This window comes from Dermacentor variabilis, unplaced genomic scaffold, assembly GCF_050947875.1.
Source record: "Dermacentor variabilis isolate Ectoservices unplaced genomic scaffold, ASM5094787v1 scaffold_12, whole genome shotgun sequence".
Taxonomy (NCBI): domain Eukaryota; kingdom Metazoa; phylum Arthropoda; class Arachnida; order Ixodida; family Ixodidae; genus Dermacentor; species Dermacentor variabilis.
In genome coordinates, this window is record NW_027460280.1 from 13,706,232 (window position 1) to 13,724,309 (window position 18,078).

General features: G+C 47.5%; 1 protein-coding gene across 6 annotated transcripts in view; it reads right to left on the bottom strand.

Annotated features, from left to right (window-relative positions):
- Positions 1-11,729: 11,729 nt before the first annotated feature.
- The window catches only part of hfp (Poly(U)-binding-splicing factor hfp), a 208,352-nt gene continuing 202,003 nt past the window's right edge, over positions 11,730-18,078 (bottom strand). For all 6 annotated transcript variants that reach the window (XM_075676633.1, XM_075676634.1, XM_075676632.1 and 3 more), the window contains one exon: positions 11,730-11,910. In XM_075676633.1, coding sequence (XP_075532748.1) covers positions 11,801-11,910 — 110 coding nt within the window. In that variant the 3' untranslated portion in view covers positions 11,730-11,800. The remainder of the gene's footprint in view (positions 11,911-18,078) is intronic.

An 18,078-nucleotide genomic window follows, 5' to 3' on the forward strand; every position in this document is an offset into this window, starting at 1 on the left:
ATTTCCGACAGGTCTCGCAAGATCCCGTAACGCCATGCCGTGTCATATGCCTTCTCCATATCGAGGAATATCAAAAGGAAAAACTGTTTGTGTATAAATGCATCACGAATGTTTCCTTCAATACGTACAAGATGATCAGTTGTGGAGCGCCCCTCTCTGTAGCCACACTGATAGGGATCAAGCATTTTGTTCTGTTCAAGGAAATGAATGAGTCGCCGATTAATCATTTTTTTCAAATACCTTACAAAGGCAACTTGTGAGGGCTATCGGGCGGTAACTTGCCACCAAGGAAGGGTCTTTACCCTGCTCAAGAACAGGGACCACGATCGCTTCTTTCCATGTGGATGGCAGGTATCCCGCAGCCCAAATAGTGTTGAAAAGTGTGAGAAGTGTAAGTTGTGTTTCAGTGTGTAGGTTTCTGATCATGTCATACATGACTCGGTCAGGTCCCGGTGCAGTGCTTTTGCATGTGTTCAATGCAGCTCTCAACTCGGCAATACTGAAAGGCTGGTTATACGGTGCATTCTGTCTGGATTTTCGTAAGATTGGCTTACGTTCTTCTATTTCTTTAAGTTTAAAAAAGGATTCGGAATAGTTGATTGAGCTCGACACGCGCTCAAAGTGCTCCCCAAGTGAGTCTGCCTGAGCTTGTAGGGTATCGCCTTCTTGTGTTTACCAAAGGGAGTGAATATGTTTGCCGCCCTCTTATTCTATTAACCCTGTTCCAGACTTTGGCCTCATCTGTATACGAGTTGATACCTGATAAAAAGTTCTGCCAACTCTCTCTTCTGGCCTGTCGGCGGGTTCGCCTGCCTTGGGATTTTGCTTTTTAAAAATTGATAAGGTTCTCCTCAGTGGGAGAGGCGCGTAGCAACCCCCACGCTTTGCTCTGTTTCTTTCAAGCGATCCTACATTCGTCGTTCCACCACGGGACACGCCGTTTGAACGCCAAGCCATTTACTTCTGATATGCATTTACATGCGACATCTATTATGAAGGCTGTAAAGAACTCGACTGCAGCATCAATTCCTAACGAAGACAGGTCAGCCCATGAGATACTAGTAAGAGATCTAAATTTCTCCCAATCAGCTGTCTCAATCTTCCACCTAGGAGCGTGTGGTGGATATTCGTTTTCTTTAGGTGATCTTAGCAGTATAGGGAAGTGATCGCTGCCGTAAGGGTTGTCGGTAACTTCCCATTCAAGTTCAGGCAGTACAGACGGGGAGACTATGCTAAGATCTATGGAGGAATAGGTTCTGTTTGCAAGAGAGTAATATGTGTGTTCCTTCTTATTCAACAGACACGCACCAGAAGAAAAAAGGAACTGTTCGACAAGACGTCCTCGCGCATCTATACGAGGGTCGCCCCACAGGTAGTTATGTGCATTGAAATCGCCAAGAACAACATAGGGTTCTGGCAATTCATCTATAAAGGACTGAAATTCATGTTTCCTTAGTTTATAATGTGGGGGTACATAAAGTGAGGAAATAGTGATAAGTTTGTTTAGCAGAACAACTCGAACCGCCACTGCCTCAAGGGCCGTTCGTAGCTGTAAACGTTGACAGGCTATGCTTTTTTGAATTACAATTGCAACACCGCCCGATGATGCGACAGCATCATCGCGATCTTTGCAAATAGTAACATACTGTCGAAGAAAGTTTGCGTGTTGTGGTTTTAAGTGTGTTTCCTGTAGACGCAGCACTTTTGGATTGTGTTTTTGGATAAGCTCTTGTACGTCATCAAGGTTCCTAAGAAGACCTCTGACATTCCATTGAATTATTTGTGTAGCCATATTGGAAGTAAATAAGTGCTGTGTGTAAGGAAACGGAGGTGATGCCTTAGGTTACAGAGCTCTTTCGAGGCCCTGTAACGGGGGTTCTGCCCTTTCTGGAGCGTTCGAGGGAGCCTCGCCGCTCCTTAGGCGTTTGGTGCGCCTTGAGGACAGGTGTAGTGTCCATTGCCTCTTGTGAGGCGCCGGACACGTGCTCTTGCGAGCGAGAATTTACCAGCGAGGGTCCTGCCTTGGAGGGCAAGACCCCTGCGCCCACCAGCCCGGAGGTCGATGGTGCTCCCTGAGGGATTTGGCTGCGCCGGCTGTTGCCAGCGCTGGAAGGGGCCGGGGAGGTTGGGGCGGCCTCAGCTGCGCCCACCTTCGGGGACGGTGGCCCCGTCTGCTGGGTTGACGGAGCAGCGCTAGCTGCAACCGCCGCGGGGGCAGATGGCGTAACTGCCGATTCACGGCTTGTGGGTCGGACAGCCGCCGGAGGCCGTTGTGGCGCAGCCCCCTGACGCGCCACTTCGGCAAAGCTGGCCTTAGGAAGGTATGCAACCCGCCGGCGTGCCTCTTTGAATGATATGTTTTCTTTTACTTTGATTGTCACAATCTCCTTTTCTCTTTTCCATGACGGGCAGGACCGCGAGTATGCGGCATGCTCGCCATCACAGTTGACACAATGTGGAGTGTTCTGGCATGTTTCGGAGGAATGTTCTTTGTCACTGCACTTGGCACATGTCAGCCGCCCTCGACAGTTCTGTGAACTGCGGCCGAACCTTTGGCACTTAAAGCATCTAAGAGGATTGGGCACGTATGGCCTAACACGAAGTTTGGTATAACCGGCCTCGATGGACTCGAAGAGGACACTAGAACCGAAACTGAGTATCAGGTGTTTCGTCTTGATCTCTTTACCATCTCGCCTCATCTTAATTCTTTTAACATCGATAACATTCTGGTCACTGAAGCCCTCCAAGAGTTCAGCCTCAGTGAGCTCGAGCAAGTCATCGACGGAGACAACACCGCGGCTTGTGTTCATCGTGCGGTGCGGGGTTATAATTATTTGGGTTTCCCCAAATGGCACTAGTTTTGGCAATTTCTCATATTGTTTCTTATCGCGGAGCTCCAAGAGGAGATCACCGTTTGCCATCCTCGACGCCTTATAACCTGGGCCAAAGACTTCAGTCAATGACTTGGAAACAAGGAAGGGTGACATTGTTCTTACTGGTTTATCCGGTTTTGCAGATTGAATGACATGGAAACGCGGGAAGGATTCTTTTTGCCGGCCAAAAAACTGAAAAACTTCATCGGTGCGCCCTCTTTTCTGAGGGCGATCAAGCAGTTGAGGGAAGGAATTATCCATAGAGGAGTGTGTAGTTTTCGGCAATAACGCCAGCCACCCACCGTGGAGCCCTACAAGGGGACGCTACAAGAACTCTAAAAACAGGTCCTGCAAACGCCAGCTGTACGTAAATACTATAACCGAATATGAGATAACCTAGGTAGGCTATTCACACAAGGTTAACCCTTGCTGCCTGGAAAAATTGGAAGTAAGCGGAAGCTAGGAGAAGACAGGAAAGATGAATAGTCAGAGAAAGACGAAGCTTGGAGGGAGAGAGAAACAGGAAAAGGCAACTACCGATTTCCCCCGGGTGGATCAGTCCGGGGGTGCCGTCTACGTGAAGCCAGGCCAAAGAGGTGTGTTGCCGCCGCCGGGGGGCCGTAAAGATCCAAACACCCGGCATTGGCTCACCCCCATGATCCCCTTTTCCCCGGACACGGCTAAGCCGCGCACGGCTACACGCGGAAGGGTCCAACCCTCGTGTGCTCGGGTACGTGGTGTCGCAACACACCAAACGCCTGCTTACGCAGAGGCCCCTGCGGGGGCCATCTGGTTAGCTCAGATGGTAGAGCGGCTGCCCCGGAAAGGCGTGTGGTCCTGTGTTAGTCTCGGACCAGGACAAATTTTTCTTCAACTGCGGGCCTTTCTTTCGAGGAACTTGTATGGGTTTCCTTTGTAGCAATTGCTACGATTCGGTGGATGTCTCATTTTACTTTAATTAAATTACCGTTGACAACGATGCGGGCGGTCGAAAAGTTTCGTTTTCCCTCGACTCTGCGCCGCCCACGCTTTCGCGTTTCAGTCGCGTAGTGCTGCGCTGGTTTTGCTGGCTCGCGAAACTCGCACAAACTGGAGGTAGCAGAGAATTCAATTTCCATGTGATGTCGCGGCATGCCCGAACGGTCTACGCCACTGGACCAAAAAACAGCTGCAGCGGCGAATCCGCCGCTGTTTCTTGGCCCGGTGCCGCCGTCTGTCGGGCGCCGTTTTACTCACCGACGGGCATAGAGTTTCCTACAAAAATTACTAGAGGGAACTCTGGCGCTAGTGTCTACGGGAGCTGCAATGGGAACGGTTGTCCCAGCATGGGAATTATGGGAAGTACATTGATTTGCCTAAACTTCGTCCTTTTGGCTTCAAACGGCATTGTGACTTTGTAAACTCGTCATTTTCAACAGTGTATTGCGTAATAAATAATTAAATTACCATCATTAAAATTGCCCGACGGCAGGATTCGAACACAGGCAAGGGACTCTAGTACAGTAGCCTGATATTGAAACCATTAAGCCACGGACGCACGTATCCACAAGCGAATGAAACGGCCTTATGAATTTATCGCGGGCATGCCAGTGCCTTGAGACGCTTGGCGCGTTTCGATTTGGCCACCTGGACAAGCTCAATCGTTGCAATTAATAGCAATTGCACGCGTTCCCGGCGTCTTCTGCACTTCGAAGAATATAGATTGCGCTGAAATATACGACAATAAGATTTATATAGCGTAATATACAAAGCCACAAAAACGTCTGAATCCACAAGCACGAAGATCAGACAAATCCATGTACTTCCCATCATTCCCATGGTAGGGCAACGACTGCAGCGCCAGAGTTCCCTCTAGTAATTTTTGTAGGGGAAACTCTATGCCGACGGGAGCAAAGGGCGGTGATGACGTATGCTACAGCACCACTCCCCCGGTTGGGTGGCGCGAAATTTGAATTTCGAAAAAGGTATTCCAACCCTTCAGATACAATTTTCTTGTTAACTAAGTCTTTTCTTGGCACGAAACAAGCGTTGCGAAGTTTCTGGAATGTTATTCAAGCAGTTCACGTCGACTTAGCATTTGCCTTTAGTGCCCCTTTAAAACGCGATACCAACCTCAGCGTTTTCCGAACCACAGACCAACGTTTCTCCACAGACCAAAGATATCGCTGTATGTTATGAAGTAGCTCTCCAATTTTCGAGCTAAAAACATTTATGCATAAAAGCCAAGCCCGAGACGTAGGCTGGGCCAGGCGACATAACTGGCGCGAGAAAGGTTTGGAGCGCTTCGTCGGGAGCACGAACATACCGAGAGAACGCCTGTGGCGAAGCGCGGCCAGGATGACCGCTCTCTAAGCGCTTTCAGTGAGGGCAAGACTTGCAAAGAACAGCATAGCAGCACTTGAAGAGTGATAACGATACTCCTTCTCACTCTCTTTTATCTCCGCAACCAGCAAGCGTCTGCGAGGGCTGTAAAATTAGAATCGCAGGAAAAAATTTCAGAGTACCGCATTCGTTTTCCCCGCGCCGCCGACGCGTTCATTGGCCCAACCGTACCACGTGACTTTGGGGCGCCATATACCTTCCAAGCGCCGGGCGGGCCGGCTGAGTTGGAGCATTCTATGGTTGGAGCGCAGGCAGCGAAGGTTCCCTACGTTTTTTTTTGTGTGTGTGTGTGTGTTCTGATTGTCGCGCTCACATTTGACTGCAGGGAAATCATGCCTGGCTGCTGCGCCTTCGGATGCAGCAACCGAACTGAGTCTGGAAAGGCTTTTTTCTAGATTCCGACCGGGAAAATGACCGAGAGCGTCGTTTTGCGTGGTCACACAGAATCGGCCGGGAGAACTTCAAGCCTACAAAAAACACCCGCGTGTGCGAGGTATAAGTACACCTTGCTTGTGCTTTTCAGCACTGTTTTAGAAGATATTTAAGCGAAGTGCACGCGGTGTTAGCGATGCTACGAAAATAGAAGTTCATTGCAGGGATCGTTCGCGTCTTGCACGCTTGACGGGGGTACACGTGTATACGCGTTCGTTGCTCAACCCACGCGGTTATTCCGTGCTCGTGGCACGCGAAGGCACACTTGTCGCGCGAGAATTCCGCGTCCTCATGTGCACCAGGTACTCGGATGATTTCTCCGCGCACGTGAGCGCGCTCTCGGCTCGAGTCACTCGACCCATATGGCACTTGTTTTTCGCAGATCGTGACGATCGCAGTCAATAAAAACATGGCCAATACGAGGCCCATGATACTTCCTTTCTTTCCCCTTATCCTTTGCTCATTTATACATACGCATTTCGAGCTTGAAACCAATGGCCAGGTGATATTCACAACACATGCTTCAAATTTTGAGTTTGTAAGCCGAGCACATGCAATGAACTGAAGTCAGCATACATATGTTTTATGTTGAAATGCTACGGTGCATACCCAAATAATGTTGTGCTTGATGCATAACAAGAAATACAAAACAACAAAACACCCAGTAGCTTTAGTTTCACTCTGTCACTATGCATATTACATAAACCGCTCTAAAAGCACAAGAATTTTATACATCGCCTATGTAACTTAGAAAAAAAGTGCTGCGTCACCAGCGGGCGTTCCTGCTTTTTTTTTTACACAGGCAGCAAATCTTGGCAGTCTAAGAAAACAGTCATAAATAAGTTGAGAAGAGTAGCCGCTCATGGAACGCACCAGACAGCCGCGTTCATAAATCGCAATATAGCAAACTCTCGCTCATTATCAGTGTACAGAAGTACATATACGTTGCTGTAATTACGCAAATGGCTCATATTGGCCTTCACAAGATTTAGCGCGCAAAATGGTCATCGAAGTTGGTTTTTACGCCTGCTGTTCACAGATCGTCTTGCGATCACGGCCAAACACCGGTGCGCACACGGCAGTCGCAGTGTGTCGTGCGTATACGGCGGACGAAGTCGCCCGGCAGAATCGAGAACGCGCGGTATCCGTTCACAAACTAAATTACATGTATCCGATTTAGCTTGTGAAATTATACAATGAACGTACGCGCCTGTGGAACTGTCAGGTGTTAGTTTCGTCCTGCTTGGAAACATTCAATAGAAGCCGACGGCGGTCCACGATGTTCATACCCAAAAGCACAAGCTTGCCTCATTCCGGCTCGAAGTGACGAAATGTTTCCTTCGTAGCTAGCCCCACGGAAGGGGGAAAAAAACGCGTGCATAAGCTCTCGATAGCAGCGCTAAGCTACTGCCCACAATCGTAGCACAGTTCCAGCAGTAAACACGATCGGCGTGCAGAACAACCACCGGCTGCATTACTTCGCACAAAATAACATTTTCTTTTCGCTCTCAGCAACCATTATCTCCGGGCACAAAGTATTTGTACTTCAGTATACACTCAACCCGATGTGTCACCGAATATCAAGCTCTTCCAACACGGCGGCCTTCCAGCGACCCAGTCGACTTGGAAGGTATATGGCGGTGGCTGCTCAGTGTTGCCAGTCAAATCCCGACCTTTGCGGTACTCTGAAATTTTTTCCAGTGACTCTATGTAAAGTCCCTCAATCATGCCCTGAATTGTCCAAAAGTAACGCCATTGTTAGATCTTTCCGCCACCCCGCTCTCCCCAACGTTTCCGTTTCGACGTCTCTTGATGCCCCAGCCTTGAACTTTCGCTAGCAATTGTATAAAACAGACTACAGTATTGTGTTCTTTCTATGTGTATTTTGTTCTTTTTTTACTTTCCAATAGTGTTTGACGATTGCTACTTTTCCAACACATTGACTTCTGTATATGATGAAATATAGGGATGTGCTGTACATTTATTTTGCTGCTGTAATCTCGTAACAGTATGTATTTGCTTAAACTATGGCTCGTGCAGGAACAAATACAAGAAATTAGACGAGCGATGAAGGAACAGGGTGAAGGCATGGAAGTGAGGAGGGTTCGAAAATGTGTCCTTGTGTTGTGCCTTGTTGAAGGCAAATACACATTGGTCCGCATAAAAGCATCGGTGCTTTCGCGGACTAAAGGTTACTACTTGTGGTGCATACAAGAAATGTAATTTTTTGATGCCCCAGCCTCCTCCTGTCCCCATTGGCCAATCCGTGTCACGTGGAAGCAGACGCCGCGCTTTTGTATATTTTTTATTTCCAGCGCGCTCCAACCGCCACTGTTGGCCCTGCGCGACGATAGTACGCGCAAACGGGCTGATCGAGTGTGTTAGGGACGAGAACTTAATTGTGATGCCGTGCTGCTGCGCCTTCGGTAGCCGCAACCGACACAGCGACGGCAGAAGGCTTCTTTCTTTACCATCCGGCGAGCGCAACGCACAAAGAAAAGCGTGGATACATAGGATCGGACGGGCTGACTTCGAGGAAGTGACAAAAAACGCACGGCTTTGTGAAGTGCCACGGTTCCTCACAACCTCTTCTTTTGAGGCTAGTTCACGCCTGCCGCTTCGAAAAAGTGTGTGTGTTCATGTTGTGCGTGCTTTTAGCGCGTTTAAGTTCTTTTTTTCTCGAATGTGCTGTTTCATGTAGTTTAGTCTTGCGGCGAAAGTACGCATCTGCAGCTGGCCTGTGACATAAAAGCGGCTTTATTCATGCTATGTTTTGAGCTCCACCAGAAGTTAGCACATTCTCGACGCTTTTGCAAGGCTCACTATGACTTACGGATGCACTCGTTTAGCTCCGAATGTACGGCCGCATATATTGATTTGGTTTGTGGAGATAAACGTTTTTAACGTCCCGAAGTGACTAAAGCTATGAGTGAGGTCGTAGTGGATGGCTCCGGATAACATTATTTAGGTCGCCTGGGGATGATTAACGTGCAATTTGGCCATGGTTGTACATGGGCCGGTAAATTCCTCGTTGGCGTCTCGTAATTCTCGAGCGGGCGCGGTAGCGCTGCGCCAGAAGTTGGCGCCTCTGCATGACTGTATTCCTTTATTAGATATTATTTACTAGCGGTAACAACGTGTCACTATTTTGTATTATTGACGGCGCCTTCAGGGCACCAAAGCGGCAACGGTAATGTCACGTGCTCTCCAGAGGCCTCCGTTAGCCATTACATGTGCCCTCCTGGAGCAGTACTTGTAAAAAATAAAATGAAAAAAATCTATCGTCGCGTTTACCAAAGCACCCCGCACCGAAGAATGCGCCCCGCGACTGCTGCAACATACCGCGCCCGTGCGAGGAGAATTACGGAACACCAACGAGGAATCTCTCCACGGACCTCTTGCATTTCGCCGCTATCCCGGATGCGGCCGGACGCGTCCTCAATATTGGAGGCACGAGCAGCGGCTACTCGCACGTTTTGTGTGCAGGATTATAATGGCCGAGAAAGGCCGCAAAGGACCGCAGGCCCGCTGATAAGGATGAACATTTTTACTGCTTAACGTTAACATTTTTATGCATCCGATTAATAGGTATCGCATGCGTCATATGCACTGTATGTGAACCTACGAAAGCACGTACACATACTTTCACGCTGTCGAAACCAGAAATAATTATGCGCGTTCGAGCCCATCGCGTACATGCGTCGTGTTTCAGGAACACGAACTCTCAACGTGCGCGTGCTTTAAGACTTAAATAATGGTCCTTTTCTCTACTTTTTCTGCAATTCCCACACGACATTCTTAAGGGCAGTTACCGACTGGCGAAGAAAGACCTCGATTGAAAAAACTGCTCCGCAGGGCTCGAACGAACTTTTCTGCGGACTTCCTCCGGTAGCGTGTTAGCCATCGTTAGGGTGGCTAGAAGGGGAGGTGTGAATATCGGCGGCCACCCCCTTCTAGCCACCCTACCATCGTCTGTTACGGCAGAGCCAGCATGAGCGGCGCCACTGTCGAGGCAGTGCCGAGCGGAGGAGGAGGGAAGTGGTTGGCGCTACTTTTGGAGATTGAGGGGTTTTAGAGCGCCGTTGATGGAAGCGCCGCGATAGCGGAGCGTGCCTGTTTTGGGCACAGTCGCAGCGGCTTCGGAATCTTTGACCAAGACTGCAAGTTAGGGTTTTCGAATAAGGGCAGCAAAAACAAAAAAAAAAAAAAGCGTCAGCGCTATGGCGCATGTGCGAAACGCAAATAGGGTTTTGTATTTGCGTCGGTATTTCACCGAAATACCGCAGCGACCCAAACTCTTACGAAAAAGCTTTGCATCAACGAATATCGTAGTGGCGGCTCTCGCCGTGTACCACAAATACCATTCTAAACTATGCACCACGTGCAATTCTGATCGGAGCGGCTCTTTTACAAAGCCACGCTATCACCCATAAACATAAAAAAAGCTTACCTTTAACTCCAGAATATGGTATCATCCTTCGGAAAACTCCGCGACGCCACGCGAGTTTGATCAACAGCGAAATAAAGCGCCAGCAAGACGGTATAGTGGCACTACATTGCGCGTCCGTCATAGAGCAACATTCGACGATTACGAGACTCCTAAATACGAAATATGAGTGCAGCTCTTTACGCGTTTTCATTTCGCGATATATTGCCTGGCGCGCACAACCTGTCGCGTGCGGCGCGACTGCCTCGCTATCTGGAGATCGCGAGAGGCAGCGCGTGGGTGACGCGCGATTCACAGCAGCCGCCACGTACAGGCAGATGACGCGTGCTACTCTGACGCCATTTCGCAGCCATCGTCGCCGCACTACGCTTCTCCTTCGTCATACTATGGTGCCTCTAACCACCATAGCCATATCCTTCTCTGCTTTCCGCCTTATGGTTCCACTGCACCATCCTCTCCGCTTTCCTCCACGCGTCTTTCATCCCCCGCTGCGCTCCGCGTTCGCTTTCATTTTCCGCTGCGCTCGTTCGCTCAGTGCCGCCGAAGCAGCTACGGGCGCCTAGATCTAAAATGCGCGAATGACGAACCGGACGACTCCGACAGGCCTCTGCTTCCTTCTATGATGATGATAGCGTGCTGTTGGTTTTGATTTCTGCTAACTGCGAAGCATCGACGGAAGTAGGCTTTCGCTCTTAGGCGCGCTTTGGCGTAGGCTCGGCGCCATTTTCCGCAAAAATGCCGTTTCGGCGCAGGATGGTGCAGCTATTCCACCGCTGGGTAAAGCATACGAACGCCGCGAAGACGGTTTCGGTTGGGTGTTCCGATTGCACGATGCAGGCAATTTATAGCCAAATTTTTCAGAAAGAGGCAAAGCATTAAAATCAGGTAAAAACCGTAATCAAACACTGGAGCTAAGGTTATTGTTTGAAAATCCTCCAAGAGCAGGCCTTAAATAGGCATTCTCAACGGGAAATGACGTCACCTAACAACGCATTCGCTGTCCCCGAAGCTCCAGCGAAAGGTGCTGCCACTAAAGGGGCCCCTGTTGGGGTTACCATAGGGGCCAGGTGCACGCGTGCTGAATGGGCAAGTTCGAATTACCCAGTCAAGGTCAATTTAGGATTGAATAATGAAAGTTTTGCCCATAGAAATGCATGAGCACCGGCCGGGTCCTTTGGTCAGGTTCGAATCAACTGAAAAATCAAATTAATTAGAGTCAAATTAATGGACATTACTGTACATTGTATATTAAGAGCCGAAATTTTCAATATCATTTACTGAGCCACAATAGCCCAAATGTTACATTTTTTAAAAATCCATGACATCACACTAACATACCAGCCGTAGCATTTCAAGGATAAATTTGAAAAATGCAACATTGACCTTCATCTCCTAATAGTTAACCTATTAGCGCATGTGCCTTCCAAGAATACCTTAATAAACGCTGATTTAGTGTGCTGCAATATTAAACATTAGCTGTGAGCGCACATCCGTTGGTGCCCTTTGTCTCACTGTGTACCAATTCATATCATGCAGCTGTACCAACATGCCCAGCTTTTGATTTTACTTTGAGACAACAATGGTAGCAGGAAACATTTGCTTTAAAGGTGTTTTCATTTATTTTGAAAATGTGTATATACAGAGATATGTACATGTCCTATATGGATTATCCAGACAGGTCATTTGCCTCATAGAGCGTCTGGTCATACAGTTCTGCTTTCACAAGTCTTCCACCAAAGAATCGGCCATTCAAAGCATCCCTTGCACTTGCTGCCTCTGAAAATAAAGAAAAGTAGGTGTTATTTTGCAGGGCAGTGTATGCCACACATCACTGCTTTTCTATCATCGGCTGATTCAACCACACAGGGACTTTCATGAGCCAACCATTGTACAGTGAAACCTCGTTGAACCGTAGTTGGCCGGAGCTTGGAAAAAGTATGTACTGCTTAACTGAAATAGCGAGACGAGAGGGGGTTAACTGAGGGGCCCGATTTTTATTAGTGATATCATAAGAAGCCAACAAACACTGACACCAAGGACAACATAGGGGAAATTACTTGTGTACAATAAATGAAATGAAGAAATGATAAATTAATGGAAATGAAAGTGGATGAAAAAAACAACTTGCTGCAAGGGTCTCTAATCAGGCAACACTGATGCCTTCAGGTAGCATGTGTGAGTTTGTTGACCACTTGCCTTCACCCAAAAAGATCATGTTCTTGTGACGCCTGCAGCAGAAAGGATGTTCCACATCCGCCACCAGGGTGTGTGAGTGGTGGCGCTGGCTAACACTCCCAGGGTTCTACTAGGAAACATAAATACCCAAGAAAGTGGATGGGGAAACGGCGCGGCAGTAGCTCAATTGGTAGAGCATCGCACGCGAAATGCGAAGGTTGTGGGATCATTCCTCACCTGCGGCAAGTTGTTTTTTCACCCACTTTCATTTCCATTTATTTACTGTTTCTTTATTTCATTTATTAAGCACAAGTAATTTCTCCTATGTTGTCCTTGGTGTCAGTGTTTGTTGGCTTCTTATGATTTAACTGAAATAGCGTGAGATCGGCCACTGACCCGTCAAAAATGGAACTCAGGGAGAGTGAAAGTGCAAAAAACATGCAGTATTTATTCACTTCGCGTGACAAAAGTCTTATTTTCAGTTGATGCCGCGGCAGCTAGAAGCGACGATAGTAGCCTGAAACTAACTTAAGCTGCGAGCCAGCTTTTCCACCAGCTCCCTCCTCTCGGAAAACACCTGCATGAGGCTAACGTAACGCACAACTTCTGCCACTGTTGGGCTTGTATCGCCCGTGCTGTCGCTTTTCGTGTCGTCCTAATCACTGTTGTTAGACGACACTTAATTAATAACAGAGACAACGATGGCAAAAAGTTGAACCTCGTAGCCAACGTCTTTTCGCAGTCACAGCAGCACTGCCGAGCAACTTCTTAGCATTCCAAATGCCACACCGGTCAACAGTAGATCCCTCTTGCGTGCCAGTGCTGAATTCTTCATGCCACGTTCAACAGCACAAACAATGTCCAATTTTTCATCTATGCTGAGCACTCTGTTTTTGTCTGAGCTTCGGCATGACGCAAGTCCTAGCTTACACGATTGCCACAACACAGGCCACAACCAAGGTCAATTCACATGGTCATGAAGGCAAGGCTGAAATGCGGTTCCAAACCAATGAGCAGCGACATCAATTACGATCGTACGATTGAAACGCGACTACATCTCGCAGGGCAAAACACTAGTTGATGAAAATTATGCATCCAATATGTCACCAATGGAAATATTTGAAAAAATACAGGACAATGTAGTTAGAATAAAAAATGTGAAGTCACAGGGCGTTTTCTTCTATGCACGAATAATTATGAGTATTAAATCGTGCCGACTTGCTTAAGGGGGGATGAGGGTCACTAAAAGTTTTTTTTATTTTTTCAACATATGTTGCTTAAATTTAGTGTGCAGACATATTGCAGAATGCTCATTTCAAATTTGTATTTAGATTTCAAATAACTCACTGGGAAGAAATGATATTGTTATGCGAAGGACGAGTCAGTAAGACGAGCAACTATTTACAGGTCATATTTACAACAGCAGTTGCAGCGCTGGCCGGTTGATTCACAGTGCGAGCCCAGTTCTTTCTTCCTCCTCTTTTCTCGAGTAATGGTGCCCCATGCGCCTCATTCAAACAATCAAATACCATACACGTGTAGCATAATCCCCCGGCGGCAGAAGCGACGTAGAATCTATTCAAGCCAAGCTGTAGCTGTCTCTCGCAAATGCTAAGGCTACACGACCTGAACCCTATCTGTACATCGTCCACATAGACTGAGTAGAAGAGCGTGCGAGGTAATATGGTGTGTAGGGAGTTCATTTTAACAATAAATAGTGTACAGCTCAGTACTCCACCCTGCGGTACACCTGCCTCCTGTAAGAATGGTCGAGATTGCACGTTGCCAACTCTAACACGAAATGTCCTGTCAGAGCGATAGCTTTGTTATTCTCAGCAAGTTGGCGCGAATACCCATTGCAGCAAGATCCCGAAGGATCCCGAAGCGCCACATAGTATCATACGCCTTCTCCATGTCAAGAAATACTGATAATACAAGCTGTTTGTGGACAAAGGCATCACTGATGTACATTTTCATGCGCACAAGCTGATCTGTCGTCGATCTGCCTTCTCTGAAACCACATTGATATGGGTCTAATTTCTTATTTATTTCTAGATAGTGGATCAGGCAACTGTTTACCATCTTTTCAAAAACTTTGCATAAGCAGCTCGTCAATGCTAAAGGCCTATAGCTATTTGCCAAAGAAGGGTCTTTACCCTGTTTCAAAATAGGAATTATGATGGCCTCTTTCCAAGCAGAGGGAATGTGGCCGGAAGACCATATAGAATTGTAGAGACAAAGAAGGGTTTTTTGTGATTCAGACGGCAGGTGTTTTAACATTTCATATAGGATGCGGTCAGAACCTGGGGCAGATTTGTTGCAGCTTTTTAGTGTTGCCTGAAGCTCCGCCATGGAAAAAGGTCTATTGTATGCCTCGCATTTTGTGCTTTTCCGTTCTAATGGTTATCTTTCTATTTGCCTTTTGTACCTTTGAAATGTTTCAGAGTAGTGCGACGAGCTGGATATCTGTTCGAAATGTGCGCCAAGAAAGTTCGCCTGATCTTCCATGCTGTCGCCTTGGGTATTTACCAGAGGCAGCGAGTAAGGCTGTCGACCGTTTATTCTTTTCACTCTATTCCAAACCTTTGTTTCATCAGTATAAGAGTTAATGCCCGATATATACTTTCTCCAACTCTCTCTTCTAGCTTGTCGCCGCGTTCTCCGACCCTGGGATTTGACCTGTTTGAAATTGACTAGATTTTCTGGCGTCGGAGAATCCCAAAGTAAAGCCCATGCCTTGTTCTGCTTCTTACGCGATATTCGACAGTCATCATTCCACCACGGAAGATGGCGTTTTGTGGACAATCCACTTGTTACAGGGATACATTTGGAGGAGGTGTCAAGGACAAAAACCGTAAAATATTTAAACGCAGCGTCTATGCTTAAAGCACACATGTCGTCCCAGGATAAAGAAGCAAGATTTTTGAACTTTTCCCAGTCAGCTGAGTCAGTTCTCCAGCGAGGTAATTGTGGAAGGCATTCATTAGCCATTGGTGTGCTTAGAACTATAGGGAAATGGTCGCTCCCGTATGGGTTTTTAATAACTTTCCATTTAAAGTAAGGTAGAAGGGTAGGAGATACAATGCTAAGATCTATTGAGGAGTATGTTTTGTTTGCTATGTTATAATACGTGGGCTGCTTCTCATTCAAAAGACATGCACCTGAAGAAAAAAAGGAACTGTTCAATCAAGCGACCTCTCGCGTCACAGCGCGAGTCGCCCCATAGGTTGCTGTGCGCATTTAAATCTCCAAGCACAAGATATGGTTCAGGTAACTGATTTATTAATGTTTGGAATTTTTGTTTGTGAAGCTGAAAATGCAGCAGTATATACAGGGAGCAGATGGTTATCAGTTTATTTAAAAGTACAGCTCGAATGGCCACTGCCTCAAGGGGTGTTTGTAGCAGTAAATGTTGACAAGCTATAGATTTGTCAGCTATGATGGTTACACCGCCTGATGATGCGAGGGCATCATCGCGATCCTTCCGAAAAATAACATAGTGACGAAGGAAGTGTTTGTGTTTAGATTTCAAATGAGTCTCTTGGACACACAGCACTTTTGGAGTTTGTTCATTAGGGATTTCTTGGACATCATCGAGGTTGCAAAGCAGGCCTCTGATATTCCACTGAATAATTAGTGTATCCATATTAAAATAAATGTTGTGCTATGTGTCAAAGAGAATCTACTTCGTTTAGCTTACAGTGCCCTTTTGGGGTCCTGTGATTGGAATTTTGTCTTTCCTGGAGCGGTCGAGAAAATTGCGCCGCTCCTTAGGCGTCAACTGCGCCTTCTGACTGGGTGTTGTGTCCATGGCCTCTTGAGAGGCACTGGACACGTGCTCTTGCGAGCGGAGTGTTTTCCATGGAGGCCTTGTCTCGGAAGACAAGGCCTTGGGGCCCACCGTGCTGGTGGTTGATGGGCTTGTGTTGACCTCTGAGCTGTGCTGACTGGTGCCAGCATAGCAGAGGCCTCCGCTGGAGTCAAGTTCGGGAGAGGTAGGGCAGCCTTCGCTGCTCCCACCGTGGGGGCGGGTGGCGTTGCCACACGCTCGCTAGGCGTGGCGCTAGCGTCCGCCAAGTGCCGTTGTGGTACTGCCCCCCGACGTACCACTTCGCCGAAAGATGTGCTCTGTGCAAATGTTGGTGAGATGCGTTGTCTTGCTTCTCTGAAAGTTATGTTTTCTTTTACCTTAATCGTAATTATTTCTTTTTCTTTTTTCCAGACTGCGCATGATCGAAAATATGCAGGGTGGCCACCGTTACAATTGCTACAACGGGGCTCAGCCTTACAGTCATCTGCAGTGATCATTGATGCCGCATTCCGCACATGTTAGCCGCCCTTGGCAGCTCTGGGAAGCGTGGCCAAACCTCTGGAATTTAAAACAGCGTCGCGGGTTGGCGATGTACGGTCGTACTCTGATTTTGATATATCCAGTTTTTAATGTCTCTGGTAACGTGCTAGAGCCAAAGGTAACTATCAGGTGTTTAGTTGGCAGCTCCTTGTTGTCCCGTCTGATCTTTATTCTTTGTACGTTTATTACATTTTCATCTTTCCATCCTTCCAGGAGTGCTTCTTTGGTCAAGTCCATCAAGTCAATGTCAGAAATTACGCCTTTGGCCGTATTCATGGTTCGGTGTGCTGTTACACTGACGGGGATGTCTCTAAGTTCTACAAGGTTCGTTAGCTTGTCGTGTTGTGTTTTGTCTTTCAATTCGAGTAATAAGTCGCCACTGGCCAGCTTGGTGATTTTATAGCCGCCTCCAATGGTCTCTGTGAGATACTTCGCCACAATGAATGGTGAAATCGTTCTTGCCTTTTTGTCAGGTTTATCACTGTGAACAACGTAAAATTTCGGGAAAGTCTGAGTGGCTTTGAGAGAAAACTGAAATGTAGCATCGGTTCGCCCCCTTTTAGAGGGACGATCGGTTGAGGAAGGAAGTTCCCATGAAATATGTTGAGTATTCAGCGACGATGCCAGTCACCCACCACCGAGCCCATCAAGGGGACAAGGCAAGGTATGTGGTGAAACAAGCCCTACCATGCCAAATGTACGTCGTCGCTATAACCACATATCTTATAACCAAGGTAGGTCATACCACACCAGGTTAACCCTCGCCGCCAGGAATGTTGGAAGTTATCAGAAGAAAAAAAATACAGGAAAGACAAAGTGAGAGGGAAAGACGAAGAAGTGCGAAGAGAGAGACAAGAAAAGGCAACTGCCGATTTCCCCCAGGTGGGTCAGCCTGGAGGTGCCGTCTATGTGAAGCAGAGGCCAAAGGCCAAATTTTGATCACCTTCAGAATGGCTAATTAAAATCACAGTATCTAGCTATACAATAATATTCACTTTCTGCTGAGCAGTTTTTTTTCCATTGTCTCCAGAAAGAATCGAGTGGCAGCACTGTCAATCTCCTGAACTAATGGACCTACCATAAAAATTATTGCATATTCGAAATCAGCACGAAAAACTAAGTAAGCGTGTTTATTTTCATCAGATTTGGCCATAAGCTGCAGGAAATAATCTCCACAACCCATGTCCCCCCTTAAAGGACCCTTCGCAACGGCTGGCGCGGTGGAGCCTCAGATTGCAACAATATGACGTCACAGTAATCTACAAGTCCCGACGAAAACACTCTGACGCCGACTGCCTATCCCGCGCCCCCCTCAATTCCCCGCCGCAAGACGACTAGGACGACGACGCCTTCCTTGGAATAATAAGCGCGGAAGACTTCACTAAACAGCAACGAGCAGACCCGGAGCTAAAAGGCCT